The 27,006-nt window shown below is 54.0% G+C and overlaps 1 protein-coding gene across 1 annotated transcript in view; it reads left to right on the top strand.

Moving 5' to 3' along the window:
• Window positions 1-565: 565 nt before the first annotated feature.
• Window positions 566-27,006, top strand: part of NOS2 (nitric oxide synthase 2) — a 33,919-nt gene continuing 7,478 nt past the window's right edge. The window contains exons 1-19 of the mRNA XM_055132220.1: window positions 566-672; window positions 4,220-4,310; window positions 5,222-5,341; window positions 6,503-6,651; window positions 9,421-9,583; window positions 10,589-10,680; window positions 11,482-11,623; window positions 11,843-11,982; window positions 14,099-14,273; window positions 14,367-14,468; window positions 15,374-15,568; window positions 16,851-16,933; window positions 17,288-17,432; window positions 19,233-19,337; window positions 20,472-20,521; window positions 21,622-21,796; window positions 22,625-22,757; window positions 23,452-23,530; window positions 24,778-24,959. Of these exons, the coding sequence (XP_054988195.1) occupies window positions 566-672; window positions 4,220-4,310; window positions 5,222-5,341; window positions 6,503-6,651; window positions 9,421-9,583; window positions 10,589-10,680; window positions 11,482-11,623; window positions 11,843-11,982; window positions 14,099-14,273; window positions 14,367-14,468; window positions 15,374-15,568; window positions 16,851-16,933; window positions 17,288-17,432; window positions 19,233-19,337; window positions 20,472-20,521; window positions 21,622-21,796; window positions 22,625-22,757; window positions 23,452-23,530; window positions 24,778-24,959 (2,428 nt within the window). The remainder of the gene's footprint in view (window positions 673-4,219; window positions 4,311-5,221; window positions 5,342-6,502; window positions 6,652-9,420; window positions 9,584-10,588; window positions 10,681-11,481; window positions 11,624-11,842; window positions 11,983-14,098; window positions 14,274-14,366; window positions 14,469-15,373; window positions 15,569-16,850; window positions 16,934-17,287; window positions 17,433-19,232; window positions 19,338-20,471; window positions 20,522-21,621; window positions 21,797-22,624; window positions 22,758-23,451; window positions 23,531-24,777; window positions 24,960-27,006) is intronic.

Below are 27,006 nucleotides of genomic sequence, written 5' to 3' on the forward strand. Positions count from 1 at the left end.
AGCCAGGAGTCTGGTTGGGTCCTGCAGGGTCCACTGCCTGCCCCTGACCCCCCATCCGTTTCTACTGAAAGTCACTCCCAGCCTGCACTTTCCTTCGGGAACTCTGTGGGCAGCACTGAGCAGTGGGAGTGCTCTGGAACTAGGGTCAGTGGGGAGGCTGCTGTGTGGCTTAGGGGAGATTCTTAATTTTACTCCTCCATCACCCCCACCCCAAAAAAATCCTCCTCCGTGAAGGGGGCGCTAACCACGTAGAAGGACCATTTTGACGTGCCTCCGTAAACTAGGCAGGAAAGTTTGCCTTCTAGAGGACGAGGCACAAGAGGGATTTTTTAATTATAGTCCTTGTTGATGCCTGTGAAATAAACAAACCCCAGGGCCGCCTGCCATGCCCCGCCGAGTCCTCGACCGGGGCATCCGCGGGGCAGCGTTCTCTGCGGATGCGCGCCCTGGGCACCTGGCGTGGAGGGCGGCTCCCGTCCGGCCGGCTCCGCCCCGGGGTGGGGGCTAGAGGGGTTCCCGAGTAGATAAAACGCCCCGCAGGGAGCCGTGGGCGCTTCCCGGGGCCATGCGCGAGGGGCTGGGCAGCGCGTGTGAGGCCGCCCGGCCCCGGCTGTACCGGCTCTTCCGCAGGATCCTCCGGTCCAAGCCCGCCTGCGGCCCCCGCGGAACCAGGTACCCGCGCAGGGCCAGGGTTCGGGCGCGCTTTGTGCCGGGGAGGGAAGCGGGCAGCTCCCGGCGGACCCCCAGCTTCGAATCTGGGCGCCTGAGTCGTACTGAACCCCGCAGTTTGGCGACAAATGATTAACCTCAGCTTGGAATAATCGCCAGGAAGATTTTCTTCTAGTGCTTTCCTCATTTAGAAGGCACAAGGGAATACGGTTTTGTAGCCCGAGACAACCCAGATTTTGCTCCTAGGAGAGCCCGTTCGTGGGTGCTGGAGTTAAAACTGCGGGTGCTCCAGCTTCTGGGAATTCCTAGATGTTTCTGTACTGGACTGCTGCATCCTCTGATAGCTACAGTTAGGAGAGGCAAGGGGGTCCTTGAGGGGCCCAGGAGATGGCTCAGTATACTTTGCATACAGGAACCCCGGTTTGCTCCCAAACACCCAGAACATCAGGCTTGAAGAAGTTCCTGAGCACCACTATGGTCCGTGCCCCCACCCCCTTCAAAAACAATAAACCAACAAGAAGTTCTTTTCTTCCTAGAACTTTTTCTCTTCTTGGCTCCCCTCTTTCCACTGACCCTTGGTGTATGGGGAGGTGGGGACAGATAAGGCATGGGAATTGCACTGGAATCCGGAATTCAAGTTGGGCTCCAAATAAGCCACAGATTTGCAGCTCTGACCATTGCGTTCAGTGTGGCTCAAGGGCTCAAAGGCACATCCAAACAACCTCAGCTGCTCAGGGTCTTGGCCTTCATGAAGAGCCAGGGCAGGACCTGCAGCTGCCTGAGCATCCAGACTGCAAGAGTATCTGATAGTCCTTGCAATTATTTGGCAACATCTATCCCCATCTTTAAGACCTTTGCTCCTGGCAGCTAGCCCCAAGAAATCTGCAAACCTGGAAAGAAAAAAGATCACACATAGAACTTAATCCGTTTTCAAACTAAAGTTTGGTTGTTTTTTTTTTTTTAGCTATAAAAGGGATTTGTGGTCACAGACAAAATGCAGCAGTAGAGTAAGGAAATGTTCAGATTACCCTCGCCTCTTATCTCTCAGTGCTAGTCCCTGTCAACCTGAGTGACCTTGCCCAGTTTTTCTTTGCTCCTGAGCATACAGGCCCCATGAGCCCCTGTATACACTTTGCAGTGTTGTTTATAAGAGTGGAGAAACAGGACACAGCCTTCAATGCCCGCCTGTAAGCCGGGAGTGCCAGTTTGATAGAGTGCATTCTTAGATTTTTCTTTAACATTTGGGCGAATATTGTTATAATTGTACAAAGACATTATTTATCCATCTGAACGTTACAGTGGATCAGGAAACTGCTCAAATCCTCCAGATGTATGACCAGAAGTGAGTGAGAGGAAACAAGTGCAAGCAAGGGGGGGAGGGGAAATGTAGCTGAGGGGCGATGACAAAGATTGAGAAGAACTAGAAGACCTCAGTGAGCCTCAGGCCACCTGCTTTTGCAGCATACTTACAAGTTCCATAACCAGATTCTGAACCGACTCTGCCGGTGAGTGCACCAGTCAACGCCAGAAAAGCAAGGGTGCTTCCTTGTATTGGGGCTAGGGGTGCTTTTGCTTTCTGAAATCTACTTATGTGCTCTTAAAGGGACCCGGTCTTTATGATTTTAAATCACATCATGCCTCTTCTGTTAATTAAATAATGTTAACATAAATATATAAAAGCCATGAATTTTTCCAGTAATGAAAGCAATAAGCACTCATTCGTCAGAGTCCAGTGTCTCAGGCAGGGATCGAGTAGGAAATGAAAGACCTCTGTCATTGTCTCCAAGCCCCCTCCCCACTGGATGTGCACACCCCAAATACTGCAAAGAACATATGCTTCCAAACTAAGATCCCCGGGGGTGATTTCTCCCCAAGAGCAGTCATGTGTGGGGTGTAATTCTTGGGGTGTTTACGTGGATTTAGCCCAGGGTGATCTCATTTCTTCTGTTCTCTATCGCATTTGCCAGGAGTGTGAACCAGCTCCCCAGGCCAAAGCTCAAGTGATTTTAGACTATCTTGGTTCTTTCATCTTCCAAAGACAAAATTTTAATTAGTTTTAGATAATCTGAACTGGGGAAAGGAAGGTGTGGAGAGTTCATAGGGGTTGTTATGTTGTTTGTTGTTTGCTTTGCAGTGCAGGGCATCAAGCTCAGGGTCTCACGTATGCAAGGCATGCACTCTACAACTGAGCCGCCTCCCCAACTCCTTGACTAAGTTTTCTAAAAGTGTGGAAAAAAATATTTTCTTTGTTTTGGGGCCATGCCTGGTGGTGCTCAGGGGACACTCCTGACCTCAGTACTCAGGGTAGATACTGGTGGTGCTTTGGTGGACCATGAGGAATCAGAGACTGAAACCTGGGTCTCCTACAGGCAAAGCATGATCTCTCTGGCCTCTCTAAATCTCTAATATTTAAATAAACATAACCAATATGCTTTCTTTTTTGCTTTGTTTTGGGGTCACACCTGGTGATGCTCAGGGGCCTCTCATGATTTGGGGCTTTATTAGGGATTAGGGATTATTTCTGGCCATGCTGAGGTGGGGACGGGGTGGCACACCATGCAGGGATTAAACCTGGCCTCTTGCATGCAAACATGAGCTCCATCAATCGAGGCACCAATATGCTTTAAAAAAAATTATTGGGGCCAGTGGGATAGTAGTGGGCAAGGTACTTACTTGCATGTGGTTTATATGGATTTGCCCTCTAATTAGAGATATTTATGGATGACATGATATTTCAGGTTTGTTTGGGAATGTTGAATGGTACTGGAGAGAGAGCTCCGTGGGCTGAGGTGAGGGGGAGGTTTGTGTGTCGGAGGCCCTGGTTCGGTTCCTGGCACCACAAGGTCCTGTGTGCTCCCTTTGAGTAATCTTTGAGCACTGAGTTGGAGTAGCTCTGAGCACTGCCTGGTATAGCACAAAAACAAAAAGAAATTTTAAATGATGGTGGGTTCTGGGTGGGTGGAGATGGAGCAATATTGACCATGGTTGATGATTGTTGAGTGGGAGTTGAATCTGGGTAGAAGGGCCCCTGACAGTTAACAGCACTGTTCTTTCTAAATGTGTCCTCTAGATATTTTCCATAGCCAGTCAAACAAGATCATCAATAACAAATCAATAGTAAAACAGCAGTGATAAATATATTGGTATCAATAATAAAGTATTCCCAAGATATTTTAAATAGACATCAAGCACTGTAAATAAAGAAAGCTTCAGTTCCAAAACTTCCAGCAGGGGGTTGCCCTTTACCCCCCAAGCCCTCTGCTATGTTTCTCCCTGACTCTGGGGGCACAGGGGGCATCTCCCCAGAACTCCTGACTGCAGCTTAAGCTACTGACGTTGCCTCACGCAGTTGGGCCTTCTCTGCGGAGGCAGAGAAGAAGGATTGGAGGGAGATCTCTGGGGGACCCAGCCCTCCCTGCCACATCCTCCTTGTCTGGAAACCACAAGCACTTCCCGCCCTGGGAACCTGGGCTGCTCCCACTATGGAGCGAGGACTCGGCAGAGGGGCCTTTGAGACCCTCCATCTCACCAGAGCTGTTTCCTTTTGCAGTCCAGCAACACAGGATGACCCAAAGGGCCCAAAAAGCCTTGGCCACGAGCTCCGGAATGAGTCCTCCCAGGCCCACTCAGGCACAGAAAAGGTCAGTGACTCACGTGGGTGCGGGAAGCCCCTTCTTTCTGGGCCAAGCTGATGGGGGAAAAAAGTGGGGGTCTGGGTGATGGGTGGAGACTGAGGGGGCCCAATAGGGTGAGGAAGATCCCTGGGGAAATGGGATGAGCCCTAATGATCAGGGTGGTGGTCCTACAAGTGCTGAGCACGCAGCCTGGCAGCGTTGGAGCAGGGAAGGGCCCTGCAGAATAAGCCGGGGACAGAGTGACCGTACATCGGGTAGGGCGTTGGCCTTGCACGCAGTGGACCCAGGTTCAACCCTGGGCATCTCATATGGTCCCCTGAGCACCACCAGGAGTAATTCCTGAGTACAGAACCAGGATTCTGGGCATTGCTGGGTGTGACCCAAAAACAAAACAAACGAACAAATAAAAAAGAATAAGCCCAGTTGCCACCACCTGGAGCCTCATCCTCGGGCCTCCTTCTACTCTTCCTGCTCCGGCCTCAGTGTGTCAGGGCAGTGCAGAGCAGTGGGCAGAGGCAGCAGAGAAGGTGGTTTCATGTTCTTAAATGCTTCTTTGAGGGGTCTTCCCGGTCCTGATTTCTGTTGTCGTGGTGTGGGCTGTGACAGCTCCCCGGCTCTGACCTCCCCCCTCTCCGGGCTGTTGCTCTGTGGAAGCTCTTGGCAGCACTTGGGTGAGGACAGAAGCCTGGCCAATGGCCCAGGCACCTGGAGCTCTTTGCAGGCTCTGGCCCAGGTGGCCAGGCTGCCAGGGTTGGGACAGGGGGCCAGGATGGGCTCCTGGCCTGTGGCTCCACCCACAGCCCCCAATCTGCTGCTCCCCAAGGCAGGGGCCTGGAAGAGACCAGCAGGGCCCCAGGGTTCGAAGCATTTGTAATCATTTGGGTTTTTTGTTTTGTTTTGTTTTCCCTCCCTCTTAGTCTCCAGAACCCCCAGTCAAGTCGGATGTGCCCCCAGCCACCAGCCCGCGGTATGTGAGGATCAAAAACTGGGGCAGTGGGGCCAGTTTCCAAGACACACTTCACCACAAAGCTAAAAGGGTGAGACCTGGGGGCCTCCTGGAGAAACACTCTTGTCCTCAGCCAATGACACTGTTGTGGGCACCCTTAGTGGATTGTTCCCCACCCCCGCCCCCCACGCCCCCAGAAATCCCAGGAGCCACTGTATAGGCCAAGAATGTTAGAGACACCTTATTTCTCCCAATGACAATAGGCAGTAAGGGTGCCAGCCCTTAGCTGTCTCCCCACCACAACCCCACCCTGACAATGGAAAACCAGAGGTGAGCTAAACAATGACAGAAGCAAATTATTTCTCAACAAGACTGATTTCAGACTAGTATCAGGGAGAATTTTCCAACAGAACTGCCAGAATCTCAACTCAACTTTAAGAAAAGGTAGTGAGCTCCCCGCCCTGAAATATTTCCAAATACTATCTGACAAGTTGCTGGAGAAGGGTCTGAGTGTCCAAGGAATGGTTGAACTCAGTGTCCTTGCAAGGTCCATCTCATACCCTAAGTTTCTCATTTTAATAGTACAAATGCTCTGTGATTGCAACTCTTTCTCAAGAGTTGAACATGTCAAGATCATGCAAATAGAATGATTTCCCACACCTCCAGAAGTTACCATGGTTTGCATCTGAGGGTGCTTGCTGCCGGTTATTTCCTGTGCCATCCTTTGATTTTGGGATTTGTTGCCACTCATTGTCATCTGTTTGGACAGACACCAGTAGGGTATTCCCAGGAGCCGTGCAAGTCTCTTTGGATGAGGAGGTGGCAGAGATGTTCCCATGAGTCAAGCCATGGCCATTACTCTGGGTCTGGGCCTAGCTGGGGAGTCAGGCCAGAGACTGAGCCCTGGACTGTGGGGATTGAGCCCCCATTCCACTCCCTGGGACTTGGCCCCTGGAGCAAAGGGGACCTGGGTGGGTGGACCCAAGTGAAGCCCAGTGGACTCAGGCAGAACGGCCATAGGAGCTGGAGCAGCTAGAGTAGAAGGAGGTGGTTAGGGGTGCAGGGTGGCAGGAGGAGGGCTATGTGACCCTTCTGGAAAAAAGGGGTGTGTCATGAAGGTAGACCGGGGTTGGAGCTCTGCAGGAGAATGTAGTTGTACCAGAGGATAGAGCACCCCAGTCAGGAGGACACCCAGAATCCCTGCAGAGAGGCCAAGCAGCTCACCTGGCTTCCTGCCTCTCTCTCTCTCCAGGATCTTGCTTGCAAGTCCAATTCTTGCCATGGAGCCATCATGAACCCAAAGAGTTTGATCATTGGACCCAAGGATAAGCCTACCTCCCCCGATGAGCTTCTACCTCAAGCGATCGAATTTATCAACCAGTATTACGACTCCTTCAAAGAGTAAGGCTCACTTGCTCCCTCCTTCCCTCAAGCTTTCTCCAGCCATTTCCCTCTACCCCAGGCCCCTCCCTAAAGCAGTTTCCTAAGGAAAAGAACCCCAAGGACCCATGTTGGGTCTCATAGTGACAGAGGCATAGCAATAGTGATTAAAAGTGGGGCTAGGGGTACCAGAAGGGTAGAACAGTGCATAGGGCTCTTGCCTTGCACACAGCCAACCTGGGTTCAATTCCCAGCACCCAGTAGAGTCCCCAGAATCCACTAGGAGTGAGTACTGATGCAGAGCCAGGAGTAAGCCAAGTGTGACCCAGCCACCCTCCCCCACCAAAAAAGATAAAGAAGTGGAGCTGGCAGCCAGGGAGATAGCGCAAATGGTAGAGCACAGCCCTGGGCACATGCACAAAACATGGGCAAGGCCCTGGGTTTGAGCCCCAGCATCACATGCATGTGGCCTTGAAGTCCCCTGAGCATCGCCAGCTATAGCCCCTATACAAAACAAGAGGAGCTGGGAATGGACCTTGGTTTGAGTCCGGGTTCCACTGTGACTGATGCTGGTACATGTCCTTGGGCTCTCTGTTCATCCCCTTCGTGCCTCCACTTTCTCCTCTGTGAAATGGCACTGAAGACAGAGCCCAACTCACAATAGTTTTGAGGATTCAATAGCTTTAGGACCATGTCTTGGCAAATAGCAACCTTGGTTAAGAGTTACTGTACACCCAGCACCAGAAAGATAGTATGGTGGATCCAAGGCATTTGCCTTGCATGCAGTCGACCCGGATTTGATCCCCAGCACCCCCTGACCCCTCAGGCCCTGTAAGGAGCGATTCTTGAGTGCAGAGCCAGGAGTGAGCTCTGAACATTGCTAGGTGTGGCCCAAATTAAAAAAAAAAAAGAACATCTTTTGACTATAAAGGGGAGAGAGAGAGACCACCTAGCCATGGGGTCCCCTCCTTCAGGTGGGAACAGGGGAGCCCCAAGACTCACCTGGAGTTACCCCATCCCCAGTGCACTCAGGCCCCTGACTTGGAGAGGGCCATGCTCGTTGCACCATCTCTGTGGGCTTCTCCATGCCGGGGCTGCATCAGAATAACTGTCTGTTCCTTTACATCCCATTCGAGCGTGAAAAGAACAGCTCGGGACCGGAGAGTTGCTCAGAGGGCGGGAGCACAGGCTTCATCTGTGTGAGGCCACGCTCAGGCCCCAGCGCCGCCTGGTCCTCTGAGCAACAGTGGGCGAGACCTCCAAGCACCGAACTGGGAGTAGTTCCTGAGCCCCACCTGATGGGAACCCCAGACCTTCCTCCCCCACAAAAAGCTAACAATGCACCAGGGGGTCTGAGGCAGGTTGGGTGAGGGCGTGGCCCTACTGTTTCTCAGGAGCTCATTCCTTAGCTGGGCTCGCTTATTGCCATTTCTGAAACCTTGGTGCTGGAGGAAAATCCCAAGGTTGGTGTGTGTGTGTATATGTGTGTGTGAGAGAGTGTATGGGTATATGTGTGTGTATGAGTATATGGGTGTGTGAGTATGCGTTTCTGTTTCTGTGTGTGTATTTTGAAGTCTTTCTGATGGGATCTCTCCCTGTGGGATATTATAAGTCGGGGAGTGAGAGGTGAGGAGGGGAGATGCTTCTGGAAATGTCCTGTGTGGTTGCCGGTGGGCCGTGTGGCGGGTAAGAAACAGTGCAAAGACCCTGTAACACACAGGCTGCTTCCTGGGAGCTGTGCAGGCATGCCCAGGGAAGAGAGGGCCTCCAGCATCTCTGCGCTTGCAGTCCCCTTGGGGTGAAGGGAAAGATTCAGAGCCATCTGGACAATTGGAGTCTGGGTTCTGAGTTGGCTCTTTATCACACACTGCCCACCTTGCACCCCAGACTTCCTAGCATCTGCTTATCCTAGGCCAGTAGGTTTCAATCTTTTTATTCCTGTGGGCCAGCCCCCAACCACAGTCCTCTAGTTGAAGACCAAGTTGAAGTCTATGTAAAAGCCTTAGACTTGTATTGCAGCAGCAGCAGCAGCAGGCGGTGGCAGGGGTGGAGGCTTGGGGGCGTCCAGAGTTTTCTCCTGGCTCTATGCTCAGGGATAACTGCTGGCAGTGCTGGGGGAACTGTATGGGGTGCTGGAAATCGAACCCAGTGAGCTGCATGCAAGATAAGCCCTTGACTGTACCCCATTTCCAGCCCTAGTACTGAGCCCTAGACTTTGATTATAGAAGTGCAGTGAGAAGTGGGCAGGAAGGGCGCCATGGACACCTGGCAGCTCACAGCACAGCTCTGTGTGTGTGTGTGTGTGTGTGTGTGTGTGTGTGTGTGTGTGTGTGTGTGAGGGGGTGAGGGGGCTGGCCCATCTTTTACACTTCAGAAGTTGTCCACATGTCCCACATGTCCTGGGCCCAGAGGCAGGACATGGCTGAGGTCTTGGTGGGCATTCCCCTGAGTCCTGGAGGTGGCTGGGTGGGTTGCACCCCTTGCCTGTGCTCACCAGTATGATGGCAATGAGAGAGAAAGTGCCTGGTGATCCAGGGATGTGAGGGGACGAGGAGCAACCCTGGAACTTGGGGTGTGAGGATGACAGTGTGGCCGACTTCCTGTTCCAAGAGGACTCAAACCCGTGAGGGCAGAGCCTGAAGCTGAGGGTGGGGTCTCCATGAAGCTGGCCCCCGGCGAGAGACCTCCTGCCCTCTGGCTGGCCTGGTCGCACTCCTGCATCTGTGCCTTGATTTAATCCCCCCAATGTGGCCTTCTTGTTGATCTTCCTGATGTCTTCCTGTCCCCCAGGGCAAAAATAGAGGCGCATCTGGCCCGAGTGGAAGCGATAACAAAGGAGATAGAAATAACAGGAACCTACCAGCTGACGGGGGATGAGCTCATCTACGCCACCAAGCAGGCCTGGCGCAATGCCCCCCGCTGCATCGGGAGGATCCAGTGGGCCAACCTCCAGGTGGATTTCCGTAGCCGCCCAGGAGAGGAAGCGGTGGGGGCCGGGGAGGGGGGGCCGCGGTAGGCTGGGCCCGGGGCTCCCCGGTTTGAAGTCAGAGTCCCAGTGCTCTGATTCCTGTCCTGAGCACAGGACAGAGGCTCACTGAGCCGGCACCTGGACTTCCCAGCTGACCTTCCTCCCTTGGGTAAAATCTGGAAGACTACACAGCAGCTTCACGGCAGACACTCTTGTGATGATTTGTGTTGAGGTCCTGGGGCCTGGAGGGCTTGTCTTAGTAATCCTAAGAAATTCCAATGAGAAGGGTTAGAGATCAACCTGTTGCTCTCAGAGGGGGCACCTTCCCAGCCCCTTGGGAAATGGTCGGGAATCAGGCTGCTCCAAGGCAGCGAGCCGACCCTAGGGGCTATAGCCAAGGAGAAGTGTTCACAGCAGGGAGAAGGTGAGACAGAGAAGGGGGAAGGATTTCTTCCTTTTTGTATTTGTTCTTGGGCCACACCTGGCCGTGCTCAGGGTTTACGCCTGGTCCTGGACTCAGGAATTACTTCTGGGAGTGCTCAGGGGACCGTCTAGGATGCCTGGGATTCAACCCGGGTCTACCAAGTGCAAGGCAAGTGCCTTACTGCTTTACTATCTCTCCAGCCTCTGGAGGAAGGATTACTAAACTAGACACTGGGAGGCCAGGTGAAGATTAGCTCATATTCTCCATCAGAGCAGACACTGTTGCTTCTTAGGATTTGGTGGGTTTGACACCAACACATCCTTGCATGTGTTGCCATTTTCCTTTTGTTGTTCTTGCTTGCATTTATTGGTTTTATTGGCCATACTGGGTGATGGGGCTGGAGCAATAGTGCAGTGGGTAGGGCATTTGCCTTGCACGCGGCCGACCCGGGTTCGATTCCTCTGCCTTTGAGCCAGCTTCCCAGCCACTGTCACTCAGCTTCTGATCTGTCCCGTGGCCGTGTTCCTCACTCATGGTCCTTTGCCACTGCCTCTCGGGCCATGCAGGTCTTTGATGCCCGGAGCTGTTCTACTGCCCAGGAAATGTTCGAGCACATCTGCAGACACATCCGTTACGCCACCAACAACGGCAACATCAGGTGAGTGCTATTGCGGGAAGGCAGGGCTTAGCTAAGGCAGGTTTAGGGGAGGCATCTGGTGGCAAGACAGAGTGGGGAAGGCGAAAGGAGGAAGACTTGGGGAGTCCTCAGAAGCCCTCTCCTTGCTTTCCTTCTGACACCGAGCCATTTGAAATGAATGAGGAGAGACTTTTGCGCTGCTCGAAGTTAGGGCACCCTGATTTTTTGGGGGGGATGCTAGTGAGAGGTTGGTTCTCCAGCAGCTAGTTCTTAGAGATGGCAGAGTCAGCGCTTATACATCCACTGCCACCCCTGCACACCTCACCCTCCTCTCCCAGAGAAGTGAAGGCCAACAGGACCCACCAGTTCCCTCTCATCTCTAGTTCTGTTTGTTCAGCAGTACTCAGTGCCCACCCAGTGGGGTCCAGCACAGGGTGGAGGTGGGGAGAAGGGATGTAGGGGCACAGGGAATAAGTCCCTCAGATGTTGCTGTGAACGGAGGTACACAGAGCCGAATATCCAAGCAACTCAGTTGCAGACAGGGAACTACTGTGCTGCTGTGAAGGATGGGTTGACCCTGCCTGGAAGCTGTTGGGGGCTTCCTGGAGGGGGCAATCCCTTTGGCAGGCTTGAAGAAAGTCTAGGAACTTTAGGGGAAAGAGGGAGAGAGTGTGTGCGGGCAGGGAACCGGCACATTTTGTGGAGACCAGGGGCAGCAGGAGTTTGGTTGGGGAAGCCCTGGGGGAGAGCAGGGAGGGAACTCCGGGAATGGCCAGCCCGGTGGTAACCACCCCCCACCCCCCACCCCCCGCCTTGGTCAAGGTCGGCCATCACAGTGTTCCCACAGCGGAGCGACGGGAAGCACGACTTCAGGGTGTGGAACGCGCAGCTCATCCGATACGCCGGCTACCAGATGCCCGACGGCACGATCCGCGGGGACCCCGCCTGTGTGGAATTCACCCAGGTGTGGGCCAGAGTGGCGAGCAGAGGGCGAGGAGGGGGGCTCAGGACTGGGGGTCTGCGCCCTCGTGGTGGGCCCATGGGTCCGCGCACTAGTGGCAGGTCTGGGGTCCACGCGCTCCTGGCGGCCCAGGGGGTCCATGCATTCGTGGTGGGGCCGGGGTCCACACACTCGTGGCAGGGCTGGGGGCATCCACGCACTCACCACCCCTTTGGGCCCCAGCTGTGCATCGACCTGGGGTGGAAGCCCAAGTACGGGCGCTTTGACGTGGTGCCGCTGGTCCTGCAAGCCGATGGCCGCGACCCGGAGCTCTTCGAAATCCCGCCTGACTTGGTGCTCGAGGTGCCCATGGAGCATCCGAAGTAAGTGGCCTGGGGCGGCTGGGGTGCGTGCTAGTGTGCGCCTCTTCTTTTCTCAGGGCCTCCTAGAGCTCCCTAAAAGCTGCATCAGCATCCGCTGATGCCCCAAGCGCTGGCGGCTTCTCACCTTGGACAGAGACTCTTGAGCTTGCGTCTCAGGCCTAAGTTTGATGGTGCGGAGGGTGGGCTGGCAGAGAGAGAGAAGTGGAGGTCAGATGGGTGGGCCTCAGAAGTCAGGGAGCAGCGATGCAGGAGAGGAACCTTTAAACAGTTCTGAGAGAAGAAATGAAGCCATGGAATCCCTTTACACGTGAATGGACACGGAGAGTATCATGCTGAGTGAAATACGTCCGAGGGAGAGGGACAGACACAATAATAGCACTCATTTGTGGGATATAAAAATCCTAGTATTAGACTAACACCCAAGGACTATAGAAACAAGGGCCAGGAGGATTGGTCCACCCTTGCAAGCCTGCCTCAAGGCCTGGGGGAGAGGGCAGTTGGGATAGAGAAGGGATCACTGTGACAGTGATGGCTAGAGGGATGCTCTGGATGGGAGGTGTGTGCTGAAAGGGGGTAAAGGACCAATCATGATGGCCACTCAGTGTCTGTATTGCAAACCATAATGCCCCAAAGCAGAGAGAGAATAAGAAAAAAAGTACCTTCCATAGAGGCAGGTGGAGGTGTGGAGGGTGTCTTTGTTTGTTGGGGAGGGGTAGCAGGAGAGAAACTAGGGACATTGGTGGCCGGAGGCATGGGTGTTGGAACTTGGTATGACTGAAACCTGACCATGAAAGCTTTGTAACTGTGTGTCTTGTGGTGTTTCAATTTATTTATTTATTTTACTGAATAAAGAGCTCTGAGGTGTCAGCACTCAGTGGCCATGGCTTGTCTGCCTCCTCGCTAGCTCTGCTGAGTGTGGCAGGAGTCGGAAGACTACAAATGACAAAGAGCCCCCCCGGTTGTCAGGGATGGGGCCCACTTGGTAGAGCACAAGGCTGGCATGGCAAGGTCCTGAGTTCTCTCCCTGACTCCCTAAGGCTCCTGAGCACTTCAGGGTGTAGCTCTGGTGACCCCTGAGTGCCAAGACAGTCATCTACCCCACTCACCCCAACACAAAAGATAACAGAGCCCACCTGGCTTAGCTCCTACTCCAGGCAGCGCACACAGTTTCAAATTGGCTGTGTATACTGAGGCTCTCTCTGCAGCAGGCGCTGTGCTTTGCCCATCATTTTGTTGCTTGAGTGCACAGGGCTCAACCATACCTCAGTGCCTTTGCATATGCTCTGCTCTCTGCCTGCTGTTCCCTTCACTCAGAACTGTGCAGCTTCACAACTACTTTTTGTCGAGACTTTCCTTGTTTTCCCTCTTTCCCCCCACTATGCCCCCACTCTAGCGGCCTCTCCTGATCCCTAGCCTAGAGGAAGTGCCTCCCCCCTCATTCTAACACAGCATCTGCTATTTACTTTCCTATTTAGTCTAGACTCTAGATGAAAAACTCCTTGAAGGTCAAGATCTGGCTTCTTCCTTCAACAATGCCCTCCCCAACTCCTGGGTAGCTGGCATGATAGTGCTGCATTCTCAATATTGGCAGAAGAAAAAAGACTATTATCTTTACCATAACCCCAGGATTTGGTGCCTTTTGTGTTTATTAGTTTGGGGGGTGGTTGTTTATTTGCTTTGGGGCCACACATGCCAATGCTCAGGGGTTGCTCCTGGCTCTGCATTCAGGAATCACTCCTGAGTGATTCTCGGAGGACCAGATGGGATGCCAGGGTTCGAACCTACATGCGAGGCAATCATGCCAGCCCCCAGAATTCTCTGCTTCTATCTCTGATTTGCGGGTGGGAATACAGATATTCAGAGAGGTGAGTAACATCCTGAGATCACAAAGGAGTAGCTGCCATAAGAGATCTTGACCTGTATGTTGGGTTCTCCCTACCAGGGTCTGTTGATATAAGTTGGCATGTGTGAGAGAATAAATGTGAGAGCTAGTGCGCTCTGTCCACCCCTACTCTCTGCTGCCTCTTCCTGAAGCTCTCTTTGGGGAGCTTTGGGGTGTTGTGAAAGAGGATAAAAGCGAAGGCCGTGATTGCGATGGCCTCGGCCTCCCCACCAGGTATGAGTGGTTCCAGGAGCTGGAGCTGAAGTGGTACGCCCTGCCTGCAGTGGCCAATATGCTGCTGGAAGTGGGTGGCCTTGAGTTCCCAGGGTGTCCCTTCAACGGCTGGTACATGGGCACAGAGATCGGGGTCCGGGACTTCTGTGATGTCCAGCGCTACAACATCCTGGAGGTAATGGGCACCCTCACATGGGGCTGGCTGGAGGTAGGAGCCTGGCATGGGACCCAGGGACGGCCTCACCCCGTGTATCTTCTGCCGCTGCAGGAAGTGGGCCGGAGGATGGGCCTGGAGACACACAAGCTGGCCTCCCTCTGGAAAGACCGGGCTGTGATTGAGATCAACGTTGCCGTGCTCCATAGTTTCCAGGTCCGAGGGTCGCCTTCTTGTCCAGCCGCTCTGTCTTCTGCTCGGTTGCCCCACACTGCTCTTGCTCTGTCTTAGAGTCTAGAAACATGTAGAGTCTTGGTTGATGCCCAAAACAACTGTTCTGGATGGATGAAAAAGAAGCCTCATCCACATGACTGGGGCCTGGGTGCCCCTGAGTGACAGGAGCGACCACCTCCTTCTCCCCCAGCTAACTGATGTTGAGGGGGACAGCACTCTCTCTGACTCTTGTGCCACTCTTCCCTGGGACGTGCGTCTCCTCCCTCTGCAGATAGCCTGTGTAAAGCAGTGTAGGGCTGTAGATGCCCCAGACACAGACTTACTCATCCACTCGGGGAGGTTCTAAGGGGCATTTCCCAGTGCCAGCATGGCTGGGCCAAGCATGAGATAGGGAAGGCACCGGGTTTAGCTTCTAGTCTGGGTCTGGGCGACTGTGCGGGTCAGCTTTCCCCACATCCAGCTTCCCCAGCACCTCAGTCCTCTTCCCAGAGGCCTCTGCATCCGGTTTGGTGAGTCGCAGGCACTGTAAGAGAAACCGGAACTCTCTAGCAGGAAGTGGCCCAAAGGCGCTAGAGTTGAACTTCCTGGCTCTTGGCTCCATTGTTGGGAATTCGAGGAGGATGTTGAGCTCCGTCTGAGCTGCCTGCCCAGAGCGGAGAGGAGGCTGCAGGAGGCCTGTGGGCTGGCCGTGGCTCTGGGGATCTCTCAGGCTCCCCATAAGGTATTTCAGCTCAGCAACAAGAAGTGGGCAGGAGGACTTTCCCTCCCACATCTCACTTGATCATGCCTTTCCCTGGCCCATCTGGGAGTCTGTGGCCATGGTCCCCATTCTGGATGCCCGCTCTCCACTCACCTATCGCACCCCTTCTCACCTGCCTCTGTTATAGAAGCAGAATGTCACCATCATGGACCACCACTCAGCCGCTGAGTCCTTCATGAAGTACATGCAGAGCGAGTACCGGTCCCGTGGGGGCTGTCCGGCCGACTGGATTTGGCTGGTTCCCCCAATTTCTGGAAGCATCACCCCCGTGTTCCACCAGGAGATGATAAGCTATGTCTTGTCCCCTTTCTACTACTACCAGGTAAGGCGGGGCCTTCTCTCCTCTCTGTCTTGAGAACGCAGGTGTGGGGAGGGCAGGCATATGTGTGAGCAGTGTTCACATGTGTGCAGGGATGTGCAGGCACACATACGTGCCACACATATATGCACACATACCCCCACATGGCTGCCTGCAAGACTTGCCCTCCATTTAGGGCCGTCCAAGCTTGGCTCAAGGGAGTAGAGCCGCTTTTGTCCATTCAGAGTGGGCAGGAGGAAGCAGATGCCTCTTACATGACTCAGGGTCCAGTGCTCTGCTGGGGCAGAAGGTCCTGAGGGGCCGCTGCACCCCTGGAGACTGGAAACATCATGGGGCTAGTGGTGAAGAGCTAGTGGCTCTTCACCACTAGCCCCATGATGAGCCCACAGGGCCCACAGGGGTTGGCTCCTGTGCCAGACATGTGGGGGGTGGGGGCTGCTTCCTGCCATCCCACCTGGGTGGGCGACTTCACTCACCGAGAGCCCATGTCTAACAGGACAAGCACAAGCTCTGAGATAGGAAAGGAGCTTAATGGACACAGGGTGACTGCAGGTGATAATACAGCCAGGCGTCCAGCCCAGAGCACATCCCGCTACTGAAATAAGCTCACTCCTAGTCAAAAAGGACTTTGGCTGGGGAGACAGCACAGTGCATAGGGTGCTTACCTTACATGCAGCCGACCTGGGTTTGATCCCTGGCATCCCATATGTTCGCCCAACCCCTGCCAAGAGTGATTTCTGAATCCAGAGCGAGGAGTAACCCCTGAGCATCACCGGGTATGGCCCCTAAACCAAAAAATAATAATTAATAAAGGGGCTTTGGCTTGGTGCGGAGACTGCAGATTATACCTTGCGCATTGCTGACCCAGGTTTAACTCCTGGCATGCTATGTGGGCCCCCCAAAGCCCACCAGGAGTGATCCCTGAGCCACAAGTAATCCTTGAGCACAGCAGGGTGTGCCCCCTCCCTAGTAAAAAGTATCTCAGTTCAGACTTTATATTCCAGAGTCTTCCTGTGATTAGACACTAAAATTAAAGGAGACTTGGGACCCCTTACTTCTAGGGGTCACTGATGAGAATGCAGTCAGCTGACTGACCACTCTGTCTGGCTCCATGGCAGCTGGACACTGGGGCTGCCACTCTGAGGGGGACAGATAAGTGGGATGAACAGCACTGCGCATTGCCTCACCTGTCCAATACCCAAAGGGTGCTCTGCTTCTCCCGCATCCCCCAGCCCAAGCCTAGCCAGGGTCCCCCTCGCCTCACCCACCTCCTTCTGTCCTGCAGGTGGAGGCCTGGAAAACCCACATCTGGGCAGATGGTAAACGGAGGCCCCATAGAAGAGAGATTCACTTCAGAGTCTTGGCTAGGTGAGTGGCAGCAGCTGGTGCTGGCGTCCGTCCCTCAATCCTTCCCTCTGCTCAGCTCCCCTCAGAGCTTGGGGGGCCAAGGGACAAAGAGAAAGATGCTCTATGGGGAGTTTGACACCCTCCGTTTGGAGAGCCCAGCAAGTGCGCCATCTTGGCTGACTTCACGCTCCGCCATTTTCTGGAGGCTGGGTGGTGGGGTGGGGGTGAGGGTCTCGGTCACCGTTGACTGTAAGAGCCACTTCCTGTCACCTGTCATGTTTGTGTGCTGCACTGACCCCTGACCCCCATCCTTCGAAAAGGCTGACTGAGCCCGTAGGGTTCATATGTCTGTCTGTTTGTCTGTCTATCCCACAGGGCTGTGCTCTTTGCCTCTGTCCTCATGCACAAGTCCATGGCAACCCGGGTCAGAGTCACAATCCTCTTTGCGACAGAGACAGGGCGATCGGAAACGCTGGCCCGGGACCTGGGGGCCTTGTTCAGCTGCGCCTTCAACCCCCAGGTGACCTGCTCTGCTGACCTTGTCTCCCCTGTGCAGAGAAGTTTGGAAAATGAACGTGTTTGCTTTGCCCCTGGCTGTTTCCGAGAAAGGCTGCTTATGAACCTGTGACAGAAAGGCAGAGTGTGTGCAGGGGTTCCCAAACATACAGTCAAAAAGTTTCACACAGTGCTCCAGGGAACACAGTTAGAAAAACTCTTTCCCAGTGAATCCCAGTTTTATGCAGACCCCAGAGGGTAAGGGATGAAAGAGCCACAACAAAGTCACCAAGGGAAGACAGTTCCTCCTTCATTGTGGGATTTTCTCCTTCATCAAGCCCTCCTCAAGCAGGTAGGCCTGGAGATAATGAACTGGAGACACATTTCATCTGAGATTGTTGGGGACATTTGTGTGGGGCACAGGGACTTGGGGCCATACTTGGTGGTGCTCAGGGGCTACTCCTGACTCTTGCATGCATGTGTTGCTAGGGGTCGAACCTTGGTTGGCTGCATGCAAGATCAGAACCTTAGCCCCTGTGTTATCTCTCCAGCTCCTGACATTATCTTTTTTTTTTTTTAAAGAAATATTTTATTGAACCACCGTGAAAACAAGAAAAAAAATACAAAGCTTTCAGGTTTAAGTCACAGTCAAATACTGATTAAACCACCATCCCTTCACCAGTGCACCCGTTCCACCACCAAGAACCCCAATACATCCCCCTCCCACCCCACCCCCCATCTAAGTAGCTGATGATATTCCCATTATTCTCTCTATATATTGAGTACATTTCATATTTCCATACAGAACTCACTATTGATGATTGGAAATTTTCCCCAACAATCAGGCCTGCTGAATAAGCATCATCTAATAATTTCTCTTCCTTGGTAAAAGTGAAGACTTTGAGTCCGCGCGGCCACTATCGCGGCCGCGTGGTTTTGGGTTTCTAATATTTTAGCTCAGTTCACAGTCAAAATGGATGGCTGCAAGAATCTGCTCTGGTGCCAAAATGGGTTAGGAGACCTCAGGATCACAGTCAGTAGGCGGGAGGCTCTGCTTCTCGTGCCGTGGCTCTTGGTTCATCTCTGGGCGGAAGGCGCGCCGGGAACACCTCCCCTCCCAGGATCACCTACAGGCTACGTCACTAAAGAAAGTCCTACCTCCTGGTGTAGGGGTCTTAGAGGGTGGCTCTCACTGCGTGGCTGCTGCTGCTGCCGCCATTTTCGCTCAGAAAAATGGGGTGGAGAGGGAAAAAAATCCCTCCCCGGGCTGCACGAGGTTGTAGTTCAGTTCACAGTCAAAATGCATGGCTGCAAGAATCTGCTCTGGTGCCAAAATGGGTTAGGAGACCTCAGGATCACAGTCAGTAGGCGGGAGGCTCTGCTTCTCATGCCGCGGCTCTTGGTTCATCTCTGGGCCCTGACATTATCTTTAGGCTAGACATTTGGGTTCTGAAACCCCAAAGGCATTGTCAGTTTTGTGCTAACCCTGTGTCGGTGTAAAATCCATCCACCCTTAGAATTCACAACAGCAGCGGAGGGGCAGTCTCACAGTGAGCTGATGTGTTTTCTGGGGGGCTTGTGGGAGAGGAGAATGTAGGGTGACATGTGCATTTGACAGCCTGGCATGTGGGAGGCCCAGGTTCCACCCTGGCACCACAGGTTGCCTGGGCACCACTGAGGGGTGATAGTGAGAAGCAGCTGCCACCTCTGTGCCGTGCTGTGCCCTTCCAGGGGTACAGAGATGGCACGGCACTCTCTTATCCAGGGGGTAGAGGGTTGGCCAGGGCTGTAGAGGGCTGATTCCTGCCCCTTTCTGTGCCAGCAGGTTCTCTGCATGGATGAGTACCAGCTGGACAGGCTGGAGGAGGAGCAGCTGCTGCTGGTGTTGACAAGCACATTTGGGAACGGAGACGCCCCCAGCAATGGGCAGGTGGGTGCCAGGGCCTCCAGGGGTCTGGGGAATGGGGTAGGGCCTAAGACCAAGGGTCCTTGGGGGACATTCTGGGTAGTAAATCCTCCACCCCTCTCTGGTCCCCCGCCCCTCTCTGGTTGTCCTAATCGTAGTTTGCTGAACCCCCTGGGGTTCTCATACTCCTGTGCCCATCAACTTCCCTTGTGTATTGCACAGATGGATGTTTAAAGGTCTTTCACTGTATCACTGTAGCACTGTGGTCCCCATTGCTCATCGATTTGCTTGAGCGGGTACCAGTAACGTCTCCATTATGAGACTTGTTGTTACTGTTTTTGGCATATCGAATATGCCACAGGTAGCTTGCCAGGCTCTGCCGTGTGGGCGAGATACTCTTGGTAGCTTGCTGGGCTCTCCGAGAAGGGCAGAGGAATCAAACCCGGGTCGGCTGCATGCAAGGCGAATGCCCTACCCGCTGTGCTATTGCTCCAGTCCATATGTATACATATATATGTATTCAAATTGTTTAAATATTCAGAAAAGAAAATACTTTCTTGGGGCCAGAGAGAGTTCAGCAGGGAGGGTGCTTGCCTTCTTATGTGGCCGACCTGATTTCAGTCCCTGGCACCCTTTGTGCCAGGGATCACTTACCAGGAGTGATCCCTGAGCTCCGGGCCAGGAGTGAGCCCTGAGCACCACTGGTTGTGCTCCCCCCTCCCCCCTAAAAATAACCCACTTTCTTACCAAAGTGGCTTGACACTGTCTGCTGTGTCACATACCACTTAGAATCACATGAATCCCTAGACCATCAGGGTTATTCCAGGAACATAGAGCCTTTTGCCTCCCCCCACCCCAGCACTCATCATCAGTCTTCTGGGGTATCTCCCAGCCTGTTAGGGGCACTCTGGAGTGCTGGCAGGCCCCCTCCACTGGGCTTCAGGCCCTGGGAATGGTCTGTCTGCATCCTCTGTCAAGGGTCAGGGCTGCCTGAGCTGTAGAGGTTGATCTTGTCTGTGAGCCCCAGCTGGGTGGCCCCACACAGAGACACACTGCAGATCTGGAACCTTCTGCCTGATGTGGGCCATCTAAAAGAGAGGGCGGGGTGCAGAGTATTTGCTCAGCTGGCCCTGAGAACAGCGGTTCTGTCTCTTTTAGAAACTGAAGAAATCCCTCTTCATGCTGAAAAGGCTGACTAACAAGTTCAGGTAAGACTCTCCCCTCTCCCTCTTGAGCTCAGAGTACAGGGTCAGAGGTCAGAGGTGCTGGAGTCAGGCGTCAATGAAGGAGGCACCGTCTGGCCCCTCTTTCTTCTTTTTTGAAAAACATTATTTTAATGAAATCACCATGAATCACAGTTACAAAGTTATCCATGATTGAGCTTCTGTCATAACAATGTTCGAGCACCCGTCCCTTGATCAGTGTCTATTTCCTTCCACCAGTGCCCCCAGTTTCTCCCATGCCCCATGCCCCCCAACCTGCCTTTAAGGCAGATACTTTATACCTCCTTTCAGCACTCAGTCCTCCCCCAGAGTGACCACCTCTGTCCACTAATGTTGTATTGTACACATAAGTGTCTAATTTACTACTGTAAGCCAGTTCATTTATTGTTTCTATTACCTTTGGAAAATTGTTATTCTCCTCCCATGGTTATATCCCGCATATAAGAGAGATTATTCTGTTGGAGATTTTAGTTCTGAAACAAATGCTGTAAAGACTTTCCCAAAAGTGTCTGAAATTTTGCCATTGTATATACCATTTAATCATAGAACCTGAAAATATAGAGACCAAGGAAATTGTGAACAAGGCACAAATTTCTTTTTCTCTCCTAATTGCCTCTTTAACTATCTTACAATTAATATTCACAACCTCCGTGAAGCATCTGTATTCTGTATTCCTTCATCTTTAGGTATTCGGTATCATGTTCCAATATACATCATGCACACTGACCTTTCCCAACATCAATCCAAGAATAAATACTCAGAGAGACAGAGAGAGAGAGAGAGAGAGAGAGAGAGAGAGAGAGACAGACAGACAGACAGACAGACAGACAGACAGACAGACAGAGACAGAGACTCATTTTGCATGCTCAAGGCCCTGGCAAACCTGTCTTTAACCTGAAATCTTTAATCTCTCTTTAATTTGCCTCCAAGGCCAGGGCTGTCACTAGGCCTGGGAGGTGCCCAAGCAGGTGGTATTTGGCATTCCTGTACCCAGCAGTATGGGGCGGGGTTGGGGGGGAGGTTGGAGGCTGTTGATTGATGCTTGTGTGGGTGGGTTCACCCCATCTGTGTTCCTCCTTGGACAGGTACGCCGTGTTTGGCCTCGGCTCCAGCATGTACCCTCAGTTCTGCGCCTTTGCTCACGACCTGGACCAGAAGCTGTCTCTCCTGGGAGCATCTCAGCTCAGCCCCACCGGGGAGGGGGACGAGCTCAGCGGGCAGGAGGAGGCCTTCCGCAGCTGGGCCGTGCAAACCTTCAAGGTCCATTTATTTCCCAGTAGGACTTGCCTGACTGCATGCACGGGGATGGGGCTGGGCTGGAGGTGCATGGCCAGGACCTCAGTGCCCAGTGTCCCTGGAGATCTGGCCTCCCAGGCACGTGTCAGACTTGAGCACTCAGGTCTCTCCTGCTCCCTCATAGTAAAGCTCAATTTGGCATGTGCCCCAGTGGGGGAATGGCAGATTCCTCCTGCCAGGGGAGCCTCTGGGTTATGATTTTGCCTCTTCATGAAGATCACCTCTATTTTTATTCTGTTTGTTTACTTTGGGGCCATACCTGGCAGTGCTCAGAGCTGACTCTTGGCTCTGTTCTCAGAGATCACTTCCAGTCATTCTCCGGAGACCATATGGGACCATATGCCAGAGAGTGAATCCAGATTATGCGCATGCGAGGCTAATGCCCTACCCACTGTACTTGCTCCAGCCCATTAACAGATCACCACTTGACCTTTTAGTGTTGTCTCCATGTCCAGCCACAGAGAGGCCGGGGACGGGGACAGGACACAGCTGAGTCCTTTGTGCCCATCTTGGTACCTCAGAGTACCTGCATCTCTCTCCTGATGATTTAGAGGCGTCTGTGTTCAGGCCAAGCATTTGGCTTGACAGCTGTGGCTTGACTTAGAACAGATGGACTCCCACGCCCTGGTCCCTAGTGGGAGTGGTCCAGCTACCTCTGGCATGGACATGCAGTACAGAGCTCAGTATTGACTTGGGGGTGCTTCCTAGTTCTCTGACATGCCTCTGTAGGGAAGGAAGACGTGCCGGGATGGTGGTGGAAGTGATAAATACTGCTGCTCCCTCTTCTTCCAGGCTGCCTGTGAGAGCTTCCAAGTCAGAGGCAAGGAACACATTGAGATCCCCAAGCGCTACAGTTGCAACGTGGACTGGGAACCACAGCGCCACAGGCTGGTGCAGGACTCACAGCCTTGGGACCTCAGCAAAGGTACACACCCCATGGGGCTTGTCTGTCCTTCCTGTTCAGGAGGGGATTCTGAGTCGTCCGACGGTGGTCTCGGATAACACTAGGGCCCTTGGAACAGAATGGCTGGTCCAGGGCCCCAAGCATCAATTTACTGCATCCAAGAGCCTGTTGGAGAATGATCCTGTCTAGGGAGCAGGTCTAGAAAGTCCTGCGGCGGGTGGGAGGAAGGCGCCAAAACCCCCTGACATGAGCAGCTCTGCCCACTGCTCTGAGAGCCTGCGCTCATCCTGCAAGCCAGCTCAGAAAGGGAAGTTGAGGGAGGTGAGGCTAGCCACCTCCATGAGACAGCTGGGATAGGAGCTCTGAGCATTCTCTGCCTATGCGAGTCCAAGTCCCCACCGCAGAGCTACAGTCTGGCCGCGCCCCATTGCGGGATCTAGGCGGGGCAGAGCCAGTCTCTAGCCCCGCCCATTGTGGGGATCTAGGCGGGGCGGGCCAGCCTGTGGCTCCGCCCCCTGCCTGCATCCTGCCACTTTCCTGGATCTGTGGATTGCAAGAGAACAAAACAGTGGTAGGTGGGTTGGGGTGGAGTGTGGGGGAAGAAAACCTCAGCACGACAGCGGGAACCTCACTGGCAGAGCCCTGGAGTCACAGCATGTGGTGCTGCCTCCAGCCACGCAGAAAGCCCCTTACCGCTTCCCGACTCTCCCCGCAGCCCTGAGCAGCATGCACGCCAAGAACGTGGTGACCACGAGGCTCAAATCCCTGCAGCCTCTCCAGGGCCCGAAATCCAGGTAAGGGAGAGAGAGGAGCCTACAGGAGGTCTCAGGCAGAGCTGGTTCCAGAGAAGGACAGGAAGACCCAGAGCAGGTTGCTCCCTGAGGGAGAGGAGACCAGTGTCCGTGCACATCAGCAATGAACACATCCACAGGACCAGCTTGGCGGGTGATCACCGCGCCTTTCTGTCTGGACCCCGTAGGCCATGGACCCCTCTCCAGCACAGAATCTCATCTGCTCCTTCATCACTGAACTCAGCCAAAGGGGAACAACAGAAATACAAATTCTTTGTGTGTGCTGGGGTGGAGGTGAGGGTGCCCAAGTAGTGTCAGGGAACCCTGGGTCACTGCTGGTGCTATTCAGCCAACTCAACTGGATGACTTGATGCTCAGTCCCAGCCATGTGGCGCTGGGAGCCACAGCCAGCAGTGCCAGAGGCCTCCAGGGCTGTACTCACCCACGCTCAGGGACCCGTGCAATGCTGGGGCTCCAACTGGGTCCCTGTACTAGCATACCCCAGACCTCCATATGCCCCTGAGATGCTAGATCTGAGCACAGAGCCAGGAGTATCCCCTGAGCCCTGCTAAGTATGACCTTCTCCCATCCCTCACCCAAACCAGATCATCATGAGAAATTTTGGTGGGGAGGGATAAACCTCACCCAAAGTGAGTGATTATTGGGGGATCACCTATAGTTTTCTGTAGATTATCTGTAGGGGGGAAGGACTCAATTGCCAGTGCTCAGAGGCTGCTCTGGTGGAGTTTGCCCGGGCAAGCCTGGCAATGATCAGGGAGTGGAGCAGCTCTGAGGAGCAAACTCAGGGCCCTACCCCTGAGCTATTTCCCTGACCTTCTATAAATTTAGCTTCTCTGGGCTGTGCATCCCCATTCAGCAGGAAAACTACTTCTTATTCAAGGAAGAACAGTTGGTGCCAAGGACAAAGGAAGCATGTTTTAACACACACATATCTCTGGGGCTGGGGAGTGGGGGCGCTTAATTCAGTGTAGTCTGTGGTCAAGCACCTAGGGGTCTGGGGATGGGCATGGGGGGTGGTGCACAGCCCAACTCTCCCCACAGAGGAAACACAGAGCCCGGTGAGCCTTGGACCCTCCTGTCTGTGTCCAGGCCAGAGGCCCACACTCCAGAGTCAGGAAGGAAAGGCCCAGGCCCAGGCCGCAGGGCCTATTTCTTGGGTCATCTCCTCCCCATGGAGCCCCAGGGGAGGCTTGGTGGCATCTCCAGAAGGTCCTTGTCTCCCCCGCCAGCCGCTCTGTCCTCCTAGTAGAACTTTCCTGCAAGGACTGCCCTGGCCTGAGCTACCTGCCCGGAGACCACCTTGGGGTTTTCCCATGCAACCAGCTGGAGCTGGTCCAGGGCATCTTGGAACGGCTGGCAGACAGCCCTGACCCCCACCAACCCGTGAGCCTGGAGATCCTCGACGAGAAAGGTGAGCTCTTCCCAGGGGCCTGGCTGAGAGCCCAGCCTCCTGCCCCGACCCCCCAGCCAGGTCCTGACATGGGAGCAGCTGACCGCTCTGGTGCGGTGGGGTGATGATCAGTGCGATCCTGGAAGAAGCTTCTTTGACTCTTGCCAGAGTCAGGGCTTCTGCTTCCGTCTTTCTTTGGCTCATCCTGCCCTGAGTTTTGTGAATGGACTGGTTCATTTATTGTTCAGACATTCGTTTACTTATTTATTTGTGTTGGGGCCACACCCAGCAGGGGCCACTCTGGGCTCTGTGCTCAGAGCTCATTCCTGGTGCTGCTCAGGGAACACTGCAGTGCTGAGGAAAGACCCCAGGCTGCCTTCTGCCTGCAGGACATGTGCTCAGCCATTGGGCCTTTTCTCCAGCGACTGCTCACTACCTAGGGTAGGATCCAGAAAGACAGGGACGTTCATAGACATGTGGATGAGGGTGGTGATAGCAGCAGCGAGCATTAGTTGAACAATGACAGGCTCATGCATGTTCTATGTACCAGGTGCCCCATTTACTGGGTGATGTAATAAATGCACAAACAGTGCAGAATGGTGAGCTTTGAAGGGTAGGTCCTGAGGCCTGGAGCAGACCCGCTATGCCTGCTCTTCCTCTACCTGTGGAGATGCTAGAGCCTTCCTTGGCAAGTGGCAGAGAAAGTCCCAGTGAGGGTTTCCAACTGGGGGTCCTTGTAAGGAGGCCTCAGGTGGGGATACCTACACAGCCTTCACCACCACTCCTGGTACCAACTGGAGACAAGAAGGGGGAGCTGTATTTTCCCACGGGCTCATGCAAATTCATCTAGAAGGCCAAGAAGGGGTTAATCCACCCTGGATCTCCCAAGCCCCACATGTGTCATCTCCTTGCCTGTCATTTCTTCTTGCTTCCTCCTCTAGCACCTCATTTATCCTCCCTTCACTGGACAATGGGGGCGGGGGTAGGCCAGTGACCAGAAGGGTGTAGCTCCCCTAAGCCCTTGTTCCAGGGAGGCTCGAGGACCCCTTTCTGTGCTCAGGAGTGAACCATGGGAGCACAGCCCTGGGCTCAGCTCTAGGGACAGGAAAGAAACCTATGAACAGAGACTCCCTGGGGACCATCCAGCCTCACTGATGCATGCCCTCGGGAGAGAGGCCAGAGAGGAAACTGGGGGTCCAAGACACAGTGTCTGACATTATTGAACAGTTCAGGGGAGAGGAGGGAGCCAGAAACTGGGGTGCAAGGAGCCAGGGAAGTCCCATGAGGGGCAGGAGCCCATCCACGGTCCATCAAGTCTCGGGTGTGCATGGAGTATGGGATGCCCCTTTTCCCTGGTGTTTCCTGGTGCTGCTCACCCCGTCCCTGAGGCTGTTCCATCCAGGCAATCCCCACAAGGTAGGGGCAGCATCTCAGCCATTTCCCAGATAGGGAAACCCTGGCACCAAGGACGGGGTCCCCCAGCTGGAGGCAGGGGGAGTGGGGAGCTGGGTCAGAGCCAGTCTTGCTGGAGCACCACTCTTGGCCACTGGAGACAGCTAGGGATGGTTCCCTTCACTTAGGACTGACCTGCTGCTCCCCAGGGTCCTACAGTCATGGACTTTCTGTGAGCAACTGGGGGCCCAGGGAGATGGCTCCAGGGGCTGGAGCATAGTCTGTGTGAGCCCCGCGCCCACCCCTAGAACCACATGTTCCCTGAGCAAAAACATAACAAGCATGGGGCTGGGGCGAGAGCACAGTGGGAAGGGTGCTTGAGGCACCAGCGCCCACAGAGGTTTAGTCGTTGGGCATCTCTGGTCCATCATAGGGTGCCCTGAGAAAGGCTGGGTCTGGGCCAGAGGGGGCTTGCACTCCGCTGTTGTTGGTCTTGCCAGATCACGTCAACTTGCTGCCCTTTGGAGGCTGGCACCAGCCTTCTCTGCAGTCCTGCCTCTGGCACCACCTCCTTCCTTTGCGGCTGGGGCTTCAGCATCTCCTCTCCCTGCAGCTAAAGGGTAGTGGCTTTCGGCCCAGAGGCCTCCTCAGCCTTGGGGGCCCAGTCACGACTTCT

This window comes from Sorex araneus, chromosome 3 (assembly GCF_027595985.1).
Source record: "Sorex araneus isolate mSorAra2 chromosome 3, mSorAra2.pri, whole genome shotgun sequence".
In the NCBI taxonomy this organism is placed as follows: Eukaryota; Metazoa; Chordata; class Mammalia; order Eulipotyphla; family Soricidae; genus Sorex; species Sorex araneus.